The 17,739-nt window shown below is 53.3% G+C and overlaps 1 protein-coding gene and 1 long non-coding RNA gene across 36 annotated transcripts in view; both read left to right on the forward strand.

Annotated features, from left to right (window-relative positions):
* Positions 1–3,386: 3,386 nt before the first annotated feature.
* On the forward strand, positions 3,387–6,909 carry LOC143688450 (uncharacterized). Its single transcript, XR_013178031.1, has 3 exons — positions 3,387–3,623; positions 4,886–5,106; positions 5,455–6,909. It is a non-coding gene; the product is annotated as an uncharacterized LOC143688450 (long non-coding RNA).
* Positions 6,910–11,504: 4,595 nt separating this feature from the next.
* LOC143688451 (period circadian protein homolog 2-like) overlaps positions 11,505–17,739 on the forward strand; it is a 65,858-nt gene continuing 59,623 nt past the window's right edge. For 10 of the 35 annotated variants that reach the window (XR_013178047.1, XR_013178058.1, XR_013178059.1 and 7 more), the window contains exons 1-2: positions 11,629–11,786; positions 15,709–15,935. Coding sequence is in view for 5 of the 35 variants with exons in the window: in XM_077166358.1 (XP_077022473.1) it covers positions 15,727–15,935 (209 nt within the window). In the remaining 30 variants the exon portion in view is untranslated. The other 25 variants (XR_013178033.1, XR_013178034.1, XR_013178061.1 and 22 more) reach the window with 19 other exon arrangements.

Consider the following 17,739-nt stretch of genomic DNA (forward strand, 5'->3'; position numbering starts at 1 on the left):
GCTTCCAGATCCAGGCACTGGCTGGGCCTCAGGGGAAGGGGGTGCCACATGCCAAGCCAGCCTTTGTCGGGTCTCCGTCATGGGGAGCAAGTCGGGAGCAGGGAGCTGGAGGGGATGAGCTGCCTACTGTCACCCCCTCCAGGGCACCCCCTCCTGCTCTGAAGCTCTGACCCAGGGACACCCACCAGCTCCAAACCTCCACTGCAACTGTCTGAAAGCCCTGTGGTCCAGCCTTCCCCAAACAGCCTTAGGTGTGAAAACAAATCTGGTGAAGAAGGGAACTGGGAATTAGCAACTCCTCCCCTGGGTGGCCTGTAGGCCCAAAACAGAGGGGCCAAGTGAGGGGACATTCCCACCTGCCCCCCAACACAAGCACATTGCTTGAATGTTTCATGTGGTCATAAATATAAGATGCAAACTGTCATCCATATCGGCACCCCTGCTTTCTCTCTCTTTCATAGATAAACCACCCCGCTGTTTTGTTTCACCTTTCTGTAGCATTTTGTCTTGGCACAACTCTCAATAGAAGCTGTGTTCACTCCCTGCTGAGAGGCTCTATTTAGCTGCCTGATCTCTTCCAGTTCAATTATCTTTTGTAGTAACTTGTTAAGCATCTGATTTTTGCTCAACAAACTGTTTTGTTTTATTTAATTTCTGCAAAGGTTTGGGGATAATTGTAAGCTTTGTAAATTTCCTGCAGTGCTTGTTCAGAATAGTAGTAATCTTATACATACCTAATTATTAAATACAAAACCTTAGAAATAAACAAAAGTAAAATAAAAATAACAATGTATCAATAAGAAGAATTTGGTGCTTTTGCTTTCCATTCATCCAGTCTCAATTCTCCATCTCTGTGAACACAGCTAGGACTACAAATCAATCCATTTCAAACTCATGGTAAACAACTCATCTGGAATTAATTTTTTATTTTATTATTTCATCATTTATAACATTTTAAACTATTCTTTTCTGCTTTTAAAAATTCCATGCACTTAATTCCATGCACTAGAGTAACTTTCCAGAAAACTACAACCTCCAGAAGGGTCCCTGGTCCAGAAAAGTCCTGAAACCTAGGAGGGCCCAGGCTCTCCAGAACATCAGATAGTTCTATCTCCCTACCCCATATTACTGACAGCCCCTTCCAACAGGAAAAAGCTAGAATGGCCATAGACCAAACACCCCTGGAGAGAGGCATGGAAAGATCAAAAGTGATGGTGGAGTTATACAGAGAAGATAGGATTTAGCAAATGAATAGGAATGCTGAATCATTAAACTGATATCTCTTTTAGTCTCCAGTATCTTAGAGCAGCTAGACGTAAAAACTTAAAACTGTGGAATTGTAACCCATGTCAAACTCTGAAATATGTTCTACAACTAATTGTGGTGCTGTGGTTTGAAATCTATTGCTCTTTTGTATATATGTTATTTTTCACAGAAAAGAAAGAAAAAAGTCAATTGTGATAAAAAAATCTCATAAAGAAAATTTCAGAAAAAAAAAGTAATATCTCACCACCCTTCCCCTCTCTACATGGGACATGACTCCCAGGGGTGTGGACCTTCCTGGCAATGTGGGACAGAAATCCTAGAATGAGCTGAGACTCAGCATCAAGAGACTGAGAAAAACCCTAGAATGAGCTGAGAATTAACATCAAGGGATTGAGAAAACCTTCTCGACCAAAAGGGGGAGGAGTGAAATGAGACTGTCAATGGCTGAGAGATTCCAAACAGAGTTGAGAGGTTATCCTGGAGGTTATTCTTACGCATTAAGTAGATATCACCTTGTTGTTCAAGATGTAGTGGAGAGGCTGGAGGGAACTGCCTGAAAGTGTAGAGCTGTGTTCCAGTAGCCATGTTTCTTGAGGATGATTGAACAATGATATAGCTTTCACAATGTGACTGTGTGATTGTGAAAACCTTGTGTCTGATGCTCCTTTTATCTACCATATCAACAGATGAGTAGAACATATGGAATAAAAATAAATAATAGGGGGAAAAATGTTAAAATAAATTTAGTTTGAAATGCTAGTGATAAATGAAAGTGAGGGGTAAGGGGTATGGTATGTATAATCTTTTTATTCTGTTATCGTTTTATTTCTTTTTCTGTTGTCTTTTTATTTCTTTTTCTAAATCGATGCAAATGTTCTAAGAAATGATGAATATGCAACTATGTGATGATATTAAGAATTACTGATTATATATGTAGAATGGAATGATATGTTAATGTTTTTGTTTGTTGTTAATTTTTTAATTAACAAAAAATAAAAAATAAAAAAGTAATATAAATTAATCCATTTTTCCTGGCATTTTGGCTCTGAAATATCTCCAGATTTTTAATTTAATTATGGCTTATTTTCACATCTTCATATTGCATAACATGAACATAAACAAATTACTAAAAATTTTTTTAAAAATGCTCACCTTAGTACCTATGTATCTATGGACATACATTAGGTGCTTATGTACATGTAGAGACCATATAAAAGCTTATCACAGAATATAGGAAGGACACTGCAAACGGAGGGAGGAAAACCAGCACTGCCCACAGTCCCCATGAAAGCTGGGCCTTCCTTTCCGTGCCTCCTCTGCAGACACTCACACAGACACACCCCCTGGAACCCTAGACTGCTGGTAACTCATCCACCCGACCCCAAAGGCGCGTCCTTCTGTTTTCTCCTGAGCTGCAAATCTGCGCCCCTCGGGGAAGGGGGGTTCAGGCCCAGCCTCCCCATGGCGGCCAGTTCTCACCACCCTCCCGTCGCCCGGCCTCCGGGACTTCCGCTGACCTCTCATGGCCTTTGACCCAAGGGCTGGACTCGGTGTGGGTCAAGGTCAGCCCTGCCTTCCGCTCTCCACGCTGGGACGGACTCTGCATCCTGCAAAGCACCTGTAGCCGGTGGCCCAGACCCCTCCTTCCCCTGGGCCCAGGCTGTAGGGCCCCCTCGGTGCTCAGGTTTGCGGCCATGCAGAGCCGCGGGGCTGGGCCACACGCTGGCCTCCTGCGCGGTGCAGGCCACAAACCACGGCCAGGAGCCATGTTCGAAAACCCAGGCGGCTGGGCCCCCCGCCGCCGCCAGCTGTCCCTGCTGTACGATGACCGCGTGGCTGAGATGACGGCGACAGCAGTGCCTTTCAAAATGGCCTTCTAGACACTGGCCTTCGGGGGGCCCGTCCATCCTCGCAGCCGATCGAGGAAGGCCTACCCTTCCTGTGTGGGTAGGCCACGCGGGACCGAGCGCGGGGTGGGGGTGGGGAGGCTTCTCCCAGTTGGGTGGCCTGAGGAGGCGTCAGCACCTTCCTGATGACGCCACACTGGCGGCTGGAAATTGGCCCCGGTGGGAGCATTTACGTCACAGACGTGCTGCAGCCGGCCGCTGGCTGTCCCCACTGGCGCTACCCCAGCACGTGTGGGTTCCGGCTGGCCCCTGCCAGAGGCCCCTCCCCCAGGAGCCCGCCCCGCCTCACCTTCTTCCCCTAGGCCGGCGGGTTGCGCACTCCTGCGCGGTCCTCCCGGGTGGACATGAGCCAGGGGGGCAGGGCCCTTGGGGCAAAGGCTGGTTCCTGCCAGAGCTGGGCCACAACGCCCCTGCCCCGCCATGCTGAGACCTGACCAGGTTGCAGGGCAGGTCGGTGAGGGCTGGGGAGGGCAGGTCTGAGGACAGCAGGCAGCGAACGGCAAGGCCCCTGCTCCTAGCGCCTAGCAGGACAGGCTGCCCTCCACCTAGAGGGGAGCTGGGCGTCGGCCGGCTTGGAGGCATCAGGGGGAATCTGGAAGTCTGGGCTTTTCAGCTCATCTGAGGCCCAACTGTCCGCCCCCGCCTCTCTGGCTCCTGACCTTGGCATAGGAGACCTGCCGAGGCTGTGACTTGTGTAACTCTGCACCCCCCTTATAATCAGATTCTAGGTCCTCCAGGGGCCACAGGAAACAAGTGTGTCCTTTAATGCTGCCGTGGAGGTCCTAATGCTTCCAGAATTGGCCTTCAGTTGACAATTAACTGTCCTAAGCTGATCATTTCCTTCTTTCGAGGTCTTTGATAGGGACAGCAGGAGCTGCCCTTCCCTGTGGCCATCAAGTCTATCGGGTCCCCTGAGCCCCAACCTGCGCCCCAGCGACAGTGAGGCTGCCCCACAGGCATCACCAGCCAGGACAATGTTTCTGTGGAGGGCCAGAGACAAAACAGTTTAGTCTGTGCTCTGTAGCCTATTTTCTTTTTTCCTCTCCTTTCCTTATGAAAAATGTGAAAACCATTCTTAGCACTTGAGACACATAAAAACATGTGGTGGCTGCATTGGGCCTGCAGACCGTAGTTTGCTGACCCCCAGTCATCGCAGCCCCACCTGCCACTGGGAACTAGGGCCTGTGGCTCTGAGACCATTGGGCAGTTCAAGTCCAAAGTCAAATTTTGAGGGTTTGCTTCCCAGAACTGTTTCCAATATCAACCATCTTACTTTAAGATCCCTGGAAAACATGGTGTGAGGATAGGCTTGAGAACAAGTGCTGTAATCCTACCTGGGATGGGGGGTCACATCCCCATGGAAACAATCAAAAGATCCCACCCAGCAATATTGAATGAGGATTAGATGACATTGCTTTTCTGGGATACATAATAGCTTCAAACCGGCACAGGCAGAGAATAAAGAATTATTTGGAAAATCCCTTAGGGGACTGCGGAGAAAGGAAGAAATATTAAACTTCCCATCTGGGAAATTTCTGATATTCTTATAAGCAGTGAAGACAACAAATTCAATAAGCTGGGCCCTCAGTCTTGCAGTTTGCCCCTAGGAAGCTTATTCCTGCAAAGGAAAAGCTAAGCCTACTGATATTTATGCCTAAGAGTCACCCCCAGAGAACGTTTTCTGCTGCTCAGATGTGGCCTCTCTCTCTAAGCCATGTCCGCAGGTGAACTCACTGCCCACCCCCTTCATGGGACATGACACCCTAGGTGTGAATCTCCGTGGCAGTGTGGGACCTGACTCCCGGGATGAGCTGGGACCCGGCATCACGGGATTGAGAAAGTCTTTTTGACTAAAGGGGGAAGAGAGAAATGAGACAAAATAAAGTCTCAGTGGCTGGAAGATTTCAAGCAAAGTCAGAAGGTTATCCTGGAGGTATTGTTATGCATTATATAGATGACCCTTTTTAGTTTATGGTGTAATGGAACAGATGGAGGGAAGTACTTGAAACTGTTGAGCTGTGCTCCAGTAGCCTTGATTCTTGAAGACAACTGTATAATTACATTGTTTTTATAGTGTGACTGGGTGATTGCGAAAGCCTTGTGTCTGATGCTCCTTTTATCCAGGGTATGGGCAGATGAGTAAAGTAAACAAATAATAAGGATAAAAAATAAATAATAGGGGAGATAAAGGGTAAAAATTGGGCAGATTGGAACACTGTGGGTCACTAAGAGGAAGGGGTGGGGGTATGGGATGTATGAGTTCTTTTTTTTTTCTTTTTAGTTCTTACTCTGGAGTGATGCAAATGTTCCACAAATGATCATGGTGAAGAATTCACAACTATGTGATGCTATTGTGAGCCACTGATTGTATAATATCATCAGACTGTACATGTGTAGATATTTCTCAATAAAAATATTAAAAAAGAAAAAGTGCTTTGTTGGGGGCAGCAGTCCCAGACAGCGGAAGGGAAGGAGGTGGGAAGAAAAGGCCAGGGGGGCATTTCTGTGCTGGGTCCCGCTTCCTGGTGAGCAGCATGGGGCAGGCGGGAGCCCTGCACTTTCACGTGCTCTGGACACAAGACCCTCCAGACCGGCCAAGCAGGGCAGTGTACCTGAGCGACAGGGAGCTGCCCCGTGGGCCCTCTCCTGCTTCCCACGTTCCCTGGGCGGGTCAAGCTTGGCCCCACATGGCCGACTGCGTGGACAGGAAGCCCTCCAGCAGCACCTCTGCACTGACCTTTCTTGGGTCATTGGTGACAGCCACCAGAGCTCCCACGTGCAGCCCGCTCAGGGATGTCAGGGATCCCTCCAGCATTGAGGGGTCTCCCAATTCCCTTCCTCCCCCTTGTAGGGATTGGTTGGTTGAGTAGGAGCTGGAAGAGGACAGAAGCACAAGCAGTGTCTCTCCCCATGCCACTTCCCACCTGCTCCACACGACCCCAGGCCGCCCGGGGACCTGTCGCCACCCTACGGAGCCCAGTCAAACCCTCTTGCTGTTACCCCAAGGTGCTGGTCTTGGGACAAGTGGTGCTTTTTCCACATTGGGCACTGTCAGTCAGGTTCATGTGCCAACTTGGCCAGGTGGTGGTACCTGTTTGTCTGGTTGGGCAAGTGTTGGCCTGTCTGCTGCAATGAGGACATTTCATAGAATTAAATCATGATCACATAGACTGCATCCACAGCTGATTCCTTTTGTAATCAGCTAGGGGGAGTGTCTTCTGTAATGAGTGAAGCTTGATCTAACCACTGGAGCCTTTTAAGGAGGATTCAGAAGAGACAGTTCTTCCTGCTTTGGCTGGTGAGTCTCTCCTGTGGAGTTCATCCAGACCCTCCATCAGAGTCCTCAGCTTCACAGCCTGCCCTGCGGGTTGTGGACTCTGCATTCCCGTGGTCACATGAGACACTTTAATAAATTTTATATTTGCGAGTGCTCCCTGTAGATTCTGTTTCTCTAGAGAACCCTAATAATACAGGCACCGAGGAGCAGTGAAAGGCCAGGCAGGTCACCGAGAGGGGCAGAGGTGCAGTACAAAGTCTCACAGGCCTGGACTCAGGTGGAAGGCCTGGGGCGCCCCAAGCTCTCATCATCCTAGAGACAGGCCTCAGGAGCCGGCTGGCGGGATGGATGCACCAGGGGTCCCCAGGGGGACCTGCACCCCTGGCCACTCCCCCCAACCCCACGAGGCTTTATGAGTCAGCAGGAAGGCAGGAAAGGGCAGGGAGCACCTGGCCAGCCAGGGAGCCTGCTGGTGGGGGAAGCATGCAGGTGAGTGGGAGGGAGGGGTGTGGGGCAGGGCCTTGGCTGCCCCCTGCTATGCCAGCTTGTGCCAGGACAGGGAGGGTGCCAGGAGGGGTGCTCCGAGAGAGGCCTTAGTGGGGCACACTCCTGAGGATGTCTCTTGCAGAAGAGGAGGGGGACGTGGACTGGTACCTGACAGAGGTGTAAGGATTAAATAAAAGAACGTAAGTCAAGAGCTAAGCAAATTCCTAAACAAGTGAGCGCTTGCTCAACTGCAGCTCCTCCACAGGGCACGGGGTGCTGGGAGGTTCACGTGGTCTCCCTTCTTTGGAATGTCACCCCAGGACCACTGGGGTGGGGTCTTGTTGGTCCCCCAGGGCATGCAAGACCCCTGACCCTGCTACAGGACAGCCATGTTTGGGGGTGTCAGACAGGACACCCCTGAGCACCATGCCTGGGAGGCTGGCAAAGTGGAGCAGGGGGGGACAGGGCAACCCCCCAAACTGGCTGAATGGCACCCCGGCCATGGGGAGGGAGCCCCACCCTCTGAAGGACAAGGCACGATGGATGCAGGGTTCTTGGCCCCCTCCAAGACAGCGAGAGGCGCTGAGGGCTCTGGGGGGGGGGGCTCAGCAGGACAGGGGAGACAGTCTCAAGTTCCCAGGAAGGGCGGCCAGGAAGCAAAGGGAACTCCTGAGCACCCCCGGTTCCCCAGAGTGCATGGCTCTCCTTTCAGTTAAATTCTTTGTTTTCTTTTATGGCCTTTTGACCAGGAAGTTTGAGGTTTGAATCCTTTCTCAAGTGACACGATTACAAAGAGCTTCTTGGATGCAGTCAAAGCCAGGCCTTCCAGTTGCAAACAGATAGTAAGAGAAGTCAGTCCAGAACGTATTTTCTCATCGGATGGAGAGTAATGAAGAGAAGACTTACAACATAAAGGCAGGATCTCAGGGCACCACTTTCTAAATTCATTTATATTTTTTGTTTTAAAATATGATAATGGGGCAGGCAACAGTGGCTCAGTGGCAGAGTTCTCATCTGCTGTGCTAGAGACCTGGGTTCAATTCTGGAGCCTGCTCGCGCCAAAAAAAGAAAGAAAAAAACTACAATGATGAAGCAAGCAAATTGGTACAGAGAATTGTATAACAGAGATAAAGCTAGGGGAGTTTATTTGCATATATTCAAAAAAAAACAAAAAGATTCTGGGGTACAGTATTTTAAAATAATAATTACCATGGAATAAAAGCTCACTGGACCCATTTATGATTTTTAAAAAAGCTCTCACAGCTAACTACAATAGAAGGGGACTTTCTTTATGTGATAAAGGATGTCTACAAAAAAAAACAAAACACGTTAGAATGCCCGGCTTTCATGCAGGAGACCCGGGTTCGATTCCCAGACCATTTACCCAAAAAAAAAAAAAAAACCCAAAAACCAAACACCTGAGGCTGACGTCATGGAACACTGGGACAAGGCCAGAAGCAGGAAGCTCAGTCTCGACACTCCTATTCAGCGCTGACCTGCTGGTTCTAGCCAGGGCACAAGTGATTTGATGTGAAGATGTCTTTTGCCAAAGGCCACCAGGAAGATGGATACCCGGCTCTCTGGACAGTTTTGTGCCAAGACACATCGGTCCCTGTCCAGAGGGTCTTCTCCAGGGCAGGTGAAGCGAGGCTAGGGCTGCACATCCATTGCTGATGGTTCAATCCTGAGTTCTCGGGGCAAGGCCGAGAAGTGGGTAGCACAAACACATGCACACGTGTACAGGTCTGCCAAAGCACAGATCTATGTTTAGTTTTTAAAACCTAGCCTGCTCAGTAGGCGGATGTCACCGTGCAGCTAACATCTTTGCAGGGGTCTACCAGACCATGCACATCCAGGAGAGACACCTGCCCTGGGTCACCTGCCTGGCTCAGGTCCTTTCCCATCACTGGAGGCAGGGTCCCTCTCCCCTGGCCACAGCTGCCCAAGCTCTCAGGTCCACCTCTGGAACTGGCTGAGGTTCTCCCTGCCAGGAGCTGTCACGCTGCCATGCCCAGGGTAGGTGGGTGTGAGCAGCCATGGACCAGCAGCAGGCACGAGGACAGAAGGGGACTATGGGTCAGACGTCCTCATCTCCCACAGGGGTGTCCCTAAACTCAGGTAGGGGGCCAGAAAAAATGACAGTGCCTGTCCATCTCCGTAGAGAGAATTTTCTGTGTCGCCACCCCACATTCTCCCCCTTAGCCTGCTGTTCTTTGCCTTCATGACTCGGGCCCACCTAGCAGACCCCACAAACTGCGTGTCAGCACAGTACGTGGCACAGAGTGGCTGCCCAGTAAAGGGCTGGCTGACTGAGGGCATGAGCGAATGTGAGAGCCAGTGAATGGTCAGGCAAGGCATGGGGGTCTGGGCACAGAGGGGCCCCCAGGCAGCACCCAGACATGGGTGGGTGGGGCCTATGGGAGCTACTCCATTGGCAGAATGGGCTAGCAGGAATGGGCTGGGCAGAGGCAGGGCTGCCTTTGGCCAGGAGGCCTACGAAGGCTGAGGCCAGAGGTCAGCAACTTCCATGGCCAGCACTGCCCAGCAACTGGGGACCCTGGTTCCCCACCCAGTTGCTGAAGAGCTGGCTTCCTTCTTCCCAGCCTGGCTCCCCCAGAGCCAAAAGCAATTTCCCTGCCCAAGAGCCCTGTGCTGGAGAGACAGCTGGTCCTAAAGCACTTCCAGGCCAGTGTAGGCTCGTTGGGAAAGGATTCATCCCACTTCTGCCTCCAATCTGACTCCCCCAGTGTGCACACGTGCACACACACACACACACACACACACACACACACACACACACACACACACATACACCTGCTCATTATGGAGCCTCAACAAGTGGCAGTCCTGGCCGTGGCCCTGCTCGTAGGTATTGGAGCCCTGCAGCATTCTCCTTTGGACCTGGGCAGGAGGCTACTGGGCAGGCCCATCTTGGGGTGCTTGCACCCCAGCACAGAGCAAAATGGCCTCCAAACCTTCCTTATCACCCCTCCCACATCACAAACTCCTTACAGGCAGGGATCCCATGAGATGCTGATTTGTGTGCCCTGCCCCCCCAGCACTCGCCCATCAACAATTATTTGTGGAGCAAAGGAAAGTTTCCAAAGACCAGAAAGAAGAAACTAGCTGTGTGTCCCTGCAAATAGATTAATTCTAAAGAGCTCTGAAACCCCATATGTTTGATAGTTTCCAAAATAAATGGTTTCACTAGCTTTCTACCAGATTTATTGGTGGAAAATGAAAACGCTAAATTTAGGAAAGAAGTATTTAGGAAATTATTAGGCCGCAGGCCAAAGAAGAGCAGGACCAAGGAAAAGCTGAGCATGCAGGCAAATCCGTGAACGTTTCAGCTGTCTCTTCCCAGAACAATGGTCACCACCATTGACGTCAATGCCTGTGCAGAGACAAAAGGGCTTTTGGGTGTGTGCAGGGTGCAGCTGGGCCTGGATTTTCTTGGCATTCGCCTGTGTGTGTGTTTTAGGGAGAGCGGGCATGGAGAGTGTTGAGGTGTCAGTGTCAGAGAAACAGGGGAGGGGTCACTGTGCTGCAGGGAGCCACAAAACAGGCATCTGGGGGTTTACCTTGGCAGGATGGACCCATCACCTACGTCTCTGCCCCACTGTGCATCTGTGTCCAGAGAAGTTGCACACACACCTTGTCAAGAAGAGGAAGAGAAGTGGCTCACTCGATTTCTGAATGTGGGTTAGTGAGCTTTGGAGACGTGTAGCTCAGTTGCCTGCAGGCTACCGGGTCAGTTTCCTTCCCTGGTCCCCAGGAGGGGCAGGACCAGGAAGGGTGGAGGGAGGTGCTGCAGGGGGGCTCCTTGGTAATCCCTAGAAGCCTGGCCTCCCCCATCAGACCCCCCCCGCCACTGACTTCCCAGCTGCCTTGGAGCCTGTAGGCTGTGCCTCATCCCACTCACCCTCAGAGCTGCCGCCTCCATCATGTCTCTGGGGATGAGGCAGGCTCGCCTTAAGGTACAGCTCCCTTCACCCAGTTAATCGAGTATTTGTATAGAAGTGGCCTTTTCCGGAGCAGTCCCTGTCCCCCGGATGGTACTGTTTGGTGCAGGCAAGGGCATCCCCCTATATTTCTCTCTCCAATAGGTAACAGCGGCCCTATTTCCTGAGCCAAAAATTGCGACACGTTTTCAAACACAAGGAGGGCCCTTGGAAGCAGAGTCGCCTGGGGCCTGGGGCCTGGAGGCAGCCCCTGGGCGTCCAGTGGGGCGTGCGGGGGCCCTGGCACCTTCCCCGGGCGGCCTGCGCGCGGGTCCTGAACGAGTGGGAATATGAATGAGTGGGAAGGAGAGGCTGAAGGCTCTCGGTCCCCGAATGCGGCCGCGTCTCCGGGGTGGGCTCCCGCGCGGCAGCCGCTTCCCGGGGAGAGGCACGCAGAAACCTGCCGCCACGCAGCCCCGCGGCCATCCACCCCCACCCCCGCCCCGCAGTGGTACGAGCCACTCCGCGCTCCCCGAGCGGGCCGAAGCGCCGAGTCCTGAATGGAAAACGCCGAGGCCGGAAGTGGAGGGGAACTCTCGAGAGGAGGTGAAGGGGGGCCGCGTCTCCATTGAGAAACCAACGCGGTGAACATGGAGTTCCACGTGCAGCTTATGTAAAGAGAGCGACAGGCGCCTTAGCCAACGCGCTAGAGCGGCTTGCCGGCCCGGCCCCCCAGTATGCAGATGAGGCCTCGTGACGGCCAATGGCCGGCGTCGGGGGCGGGCCCGGCACGCACCATCAGGTTTTCCACTATGTGACAGGGGCGGGTCGGCGAGTTGGCTGCGGAGGCGCGGGCAGGTGCCGGTAGGCGCTCGGTGGGCGGCGGGCGGCGGAGGACGCACCTGAGCGGTGAGTGGGGCCGCGGCCGCGCGCGGGCTGGGCGGGCGCTGGAGCTGGCTGGGCCGACGTGGTCTTGCAGCCTGCCCGGAGCTTACGTAACCGCGGCCGGAGCCGGGTGGGCCGGGCGAGTCTCGGGTCCGCGCTGTGGGCGGGGCGGGTCCGCGCCGGATGAAGATCTGGACTCCGGGCTCCGGCCCGTCTGGGGTCCGCGCTGGGTCTGGGCGGCCCGGGGCATCGGGCTCCTCCTGACCGCGGAGACGGGAACTGAGAGTTCTCTGACCCCTCTCGGTTTGAAACGGCGTCGGGGTCGGGCGCACAGAAGCGGACAGTGTTATCAGCACGCGTGGGGAGAGACCCCTCCTTTGCAAGTCAGGAAACTGCAGATCAAGTCCAGAGAGTTGAGGCAGCCTGGCCGAGGGCACACAACTACTGAGTCACCACCATACTGGACTGTCCTTCTTTAGATGATTTTTTTAAGGAAGCCCCTCTCCCCTGTCCCTGTGGAGACGTGCATGGGCAGGCCAAGACCACTGAGGGTGGGTGCCCCTGTCCTTGGAGCATGGAGGGCCCGTGGGGGGCGGCTTCCTGCTCTGGGGCCAGAGAGCCAAGTCTTGGACAGGGAAGGGCCCCCTGGGAGAAGAGCCAAGGCCACTGATGGGAGCCTTTGCCGTGCCCCGGGCACTGGCCTATGGGCTTGACATGGACAGCCCCTGGGGCCCTGGAATTGGTGAGTGCAGTGAAGAAAGGCCCTGTGCCAAGCCAGACCCGGACACTCTCAGGGCAGGGCCTCCACTGATGTTCACCCCCTTTGCCCCCCACCCCCGGCTTTCCCCCTGGATTCATTCCCTCTCCCCACAGTGAGCTGGCAGGAGGGCCTGTCCCCAGGAGGGGTCTCTACTTGATGGTGGAGCAGCACCCCTCTGGGAGGGATACAGAGCGGGGGCCACAGCCTCCCTCCCCTCCAGGGTGACAGGGTGACGGATGGTGACTCGGTTGCCAGGGTTTCTGTAGCCCACACAGCCAGGCTGGAAAGCTGATTCATACTCCCTGAACGACGGAGCCAGGAGGGGGCTGGAAACCATCCAGGGCTTGACAGAAGGGGAAAATGAGAAAGACCCAATAAGTGCTGACATCAGGCCCAGGGCCGTGTCTCCAGGGTCTTTCTCTCCTGAGGGTCTCCATGTGGGTCAGCATGGGCTTCAGAGCTCCTGTGAACCCCATAAATTGAGTGCGGACTCCCAAGTAGGCTGGCATTTTGGAGGAGGGGCCTCCGGGCCCCCCTGATGTTGAAAGCCCGGCAGGGTGGCAGAGCCCTCACTGTGACTGTCCCATGCAGCAGGGCTACTCGCTGCTCCCCGGTTTCTGGTCCAGCACAGGGCTCGAGGACTGGACTCCACCTGCTCTCAAGATGAAGGCTTTAATTGGAAACTGAGTTTTTAAATCCAGGGCTAATCACTTTGTGGAAAGTGAATGAGTGAAACAAGGAAAATAAATCCACTTATTCTTTGTAGAGTGAAAGCTCTATGATGTGCCCTGGAGTGGGGTGGGGGTCTGCTGGGCTGTCCCGCAGGCCACCTGGTAACTATCACCCCCACCTCCCAGCTATTCCAGGGCGCAAGAGTGGAGGGGGGACGCATAGCCTGCTGCCAGCCCGCTGCATCGGCTCCCCCGCCCGCCCTGGGTCTCCTCGCAGGCCCCGCAGGTCCTGGAGTGGTGGCTACAGGCCCAAAGAGCACCCTGCTTCTGAGCAGGCATAACCTTTTCAAAAATAGTATATTTGGCAGAACTAACTGGAAACACAGTGCTGCAGCTGTTCCGACACTCTGCCCCTGCCCTGGCGGAAGCTTGCCCACCTGCGGACCCAACAGAAAACCAGAAGGTGTGGATGGGGCCTCTGATGGGTGCTTTCAGGGTGCCCTGAGCCCCTGGGCTTTCCTCCAGGGACTTGAGCCCTCCCTGCCACAATGTGTGCTCTTCTGTACACTTGTTGTCGGATCTGCTACATTGTTTCCAAGTCTAGTGCAAATTAGAAGCAGGGGCGGGGGCAGGGTCAAGGCCATGGCAGGGCCATCTGAGCTCCTCCGGGTGTGGGGGGGGTGGCCACACCGGGAGATCTGGTTCAGGTTCACTGCGTTCAGAGATGCTCCTGAAGAAACAGCTCTTCCCAGAGCAGGTCAGGTCAGGAAGCCTTGGTTAGGTAAGACGTGAACCCCAGCTTCCTAGAAACGCCATTGCCAGAGCAACCTCTCCTAAGCAAGCCAGGAAGCTGACGTCTCTGCATTTTTGCTGGTTTGCAGCCTTTGTGTTGTACACGCTTACGGTTTTCAGGGGCAGAGCCCAGAGTGCTTGAAGGGGCCTCAGTGTGGTTGAGATGCTGCCCGACCACCACATAGGCCGCTCCTTCCCTCCCCGTTGGACAGCGGCTCCCGTCTCCCAGCTCCCACTGTCGCCATGGAAGTGCCATGTTGTGTTGCAGGACAAACTTTTTCTCCAGATTCTGGCAGGCTGGCCTCAGGGAATTGGCCTCCTTATCAGGAAGCAGTAAACTGCTTTCAGGTTGGGGATCAGAAGATGTCCCTGGGCTGGCAGGCAGGGGACAGGCCATCTGATTGTGCTTGAGGCAGGCTAGGTGGGGCTTCCTGGGGACAGGGTGACTGGGCGCAGGGCTATGCCAAGTGACGTGTGACATTTCCGCGTGGACTCAGCGGCAAGGCCATGGGCCCTGCTCTCTGATCTCCTTAAGCCCCGAAGTGCAGGAGCTTTTGCCAGACCCGGTGGACATGGTGGAGGGAGGCGCTGGGGCCCAGAATGAGCTTTTATTCCTAAATGTTTCTTTTTGCTACTTATTTTGGGAAGCACTGACTTACATGAAAGTAGAGAGGCTAGTGTAATGGGCCTTGAACCCATCAGCCAGTGGCCGCTGACGTTGGCCGTCTGGCTGCTCTCTTTCCATGCCTCCTCCATATTCCCCGATGATGAGCTCACCAGGGGTGGCACTTTCTCAATGGCCCTCTGTCCAATTGAGGTGTGGCCAGGTGGCCGGCTTCAGCCCCTTTTCTTGGGTCTGAGTGTTCTCCCCAAGCAGACAGAGTGGACGGGCCTCTGCGAGGGGCCACCAGGGGGACTCAGGAGGCCCAGGAGGTGCAGGCTCATGCCAGTGGCTTCCAGGCCACCCTTTTCCCTCTTGGGGCCCCCAGGGTGGTGGAAGCCCAGGTAAGCCTCTGCAGAGACAGGGGGCAAAGTCTGCTCTGACCAACCCCTTGGCTTTGCTGACTTGGCAAAAGGAGGTTGGTCCATTAGAGCTGCTGGTGCTAAGAGCCACCTTTTTCTAGAACCCTTGAAGTTCCTAATGAGTTTGGTTCCATTTGTGCTTGCCTGACGCCCTTTGCAAAAAGGGTTCTCTTCTACCTGAGGTAGCTTTGTGGCCCCGAGGAACCAGATTCCAGTAGGTGTCGGGGTGAGAACCAGGCAATCAGGGAACCCGAGGGCATGCGTGAAGGCCAAGGGCCCCTTGGGGTACTGCCCCCTTGATGAAGCAGTCTTTACTGCTGGAGTGGGGTTACTGTGCTGAGCTCTGAGCCCTCCAAATGCAGGCCAGCAACAGCTCCTGTGGTGATGGAACCTCTTCCCCTTTATTACCTCCCTTGCATCCCGAGTTTTCCTGGAGTGGTTCACAGTGACTCTGCATGAGGTGCTGTGGCCATCTGCTGGCCGGGCAGCGGGAACACACGGCTGCCGCATCCCCTACCTTCCCCTTCTGCTATGTGGGGCTCAGTAACTGAGAACCAAGGAAGTGATGTCCTCACAGCTGATCGCCGACAACTGCCGCTTTGTTTAGTGAAATGTGGAGGTGTGTTCAGTGGGGTACCTTACTCGACCCCCCCGTAATCCTGCAGGAAGTGAGACCTGAAGACCTTTCTCTCCCCGCCAGCCGAGTTGTGCAGCCACCATGAAGGGCTTCGCTGACTTCGCTCCCCGCCCCGGCGGCCCCCCGCAGGAGCCCCGGGAGGCCCAGCCCGGCTGGACACCGCTGCAGGGAGACGTCGATATGGGCAGCAGCGTGAGCAGGAGCGACACCCACGAAAACGGTTCTGCGGGGCGGACCTCGCAGGGCAGTGACAGCAGTGACAGTGCGAAGGAGCTGTGCGGCTGCCAGAGGTAGGGCCAGTGGGCATGACGGGGTCCACGGGCGGTTTGGGCTTTTTTGGTAGTCTGATTGCTTCTGTAACCTTTACATCATGAGTATCAAGTTTTTCAAGAGTTCTGAAAATCGTATTAACTCAGAACAGCCAATTGGCTGGGGTTCGTGCTTCGTCGGCGATGCCGCTGTCTGTCTGGAGTGGCACATACACGCTCGCTGAGTGCAGAGAGGCGGGTCAGCTGAGCCAGCGGACACCCACTCACACCCACTCACACCCATGCCAGGCAGTTTATAGGGAAAGATTTTGCTCCTTCAGACTTGAGTTTCCAACTCCGTCTACTTAGGTTTTCTGATACATGAATGATTTACGTTCCAGCTTTCTCTTAACCTTGTATTTTTTATAAAAATTGTCCTAACCTGGTATGAACTTGCCTGTCATCTCTGTTGGGTAGAGGGGTGGGGAGAATTGGATGAAATGTGTCCTGAGTTTTGCTGTTACATTTTATGCTTGCAGTCCAGATGCCTTCAGCCTGATGATGGGAAAGTCTGGGCACAATCCATCTACAAGCGGCTGCAGGTAGTCTCCACTGGAGACACACATTTAAATGCTCTCAGTTGCCCAAGAAGACCTAAAGCTCGAGAAAGAATAACTGAAATGTCCCAAACCAGAGACTTATTCTTTACTCCCTTAGATCTGTAGGGGAATGGGAGGGTTTGTCGTTGGAGGGGAGTTTGGGGGGCACTGTGACTCTCATCAAGCTTCTGCTGGAGTGCGTTAGTCCACACAGCTGTCCCTTTTGGCCCCAACCTAGGTCCTCCACTGACCACATCCCACGTCCTGTGCAGTGGCCCCAGCTGTGGCTCCAGCCTCAACCACCCCCCTGCCCGGCCCCTTTTCCCCCAGCTCAGCTCTCGGCAGACCTAGTTGAACTCTTAGACATGTCCATCAGGAGCACTCCTCACCCTTCGGGGGTCTATAACAAACTTGCCCCACACCCACAGACGAGGCCCCCTGGGCTCCCCATTCCCTGATTGCCTGTGGCACTGGGCAGCCAGCTCGCTGTCCCAATGTGAGCTCACCTGGCCCTTTCTGTTTGAATACATCTTGCACTCTGGGGCAGCCAGGATATATTTTTCTTTTGGCATGGGCAGGCTCTGTGAATCAAATCTGGGTCTCCAGCACAGCAGGTGAGAATTCTGCCACTGAGTCACTGTTGCCCACCTGGTAGGCAGGATTTAAACCCAGTTCTGTTCAATTCCAAACCCCACATTCTTTCCTCTTGCTCACTTTGCACCATCTGATGAAGAGAAAAATCTGTCAACAAATTTACATATTACCTATAGAGCTAGATTGCAAATTCATTATTTATTCTTCAGCTCTTTTATTTTCAAGTCTGCACAGATTTCCTGTTCAACAGAATCTGGCTTTGTTCATCAGGCTGAGGTTGAGTAAACCAAACAGAAGTTGGCATGATTTAACTTTTATGCTTACAAAACTCTGGAATAACTAGTTATAAATTTCTTCTTATCCCTCCCCTCTAACTGTCTTTGGAAAATAAAGGATTGCAAACTGATCTGCTGCTTGTTCTTTGATTTTCATTGTATTCTTTTTGGATTAAGAGTTTCCAATTTCCTTGGGAGGAATAAAATATGCACATCAATATCCTAAAGAATATCAATATCATGACAGAGAGGAATCAATTAAATAAGTAGTTACACTCCATCAGAAGTGCTAGGAAGGAAGGCAGGATAGAACAATAGAGATAATGTGGCAGGTGTGGATTCAGTGGTTCTGTTACTCATTCACTCACTCGTGTGTGT

This window comes from Tamandua tetradactyla, chromosome 6, assembly GCF_023851605.1.
Source record: "Tamandua tetradactyla isolate mTamTet1 chromosome 6, mTamTet1.pri, whole genome shotgun sequence".
NCBI classification, from domain to species: Eukaryota; Metazoa; Chordata; class Mammalia; order Pilosa; family Myrmecophagidae; genus Tamandua; species Tamandua tetradactyla.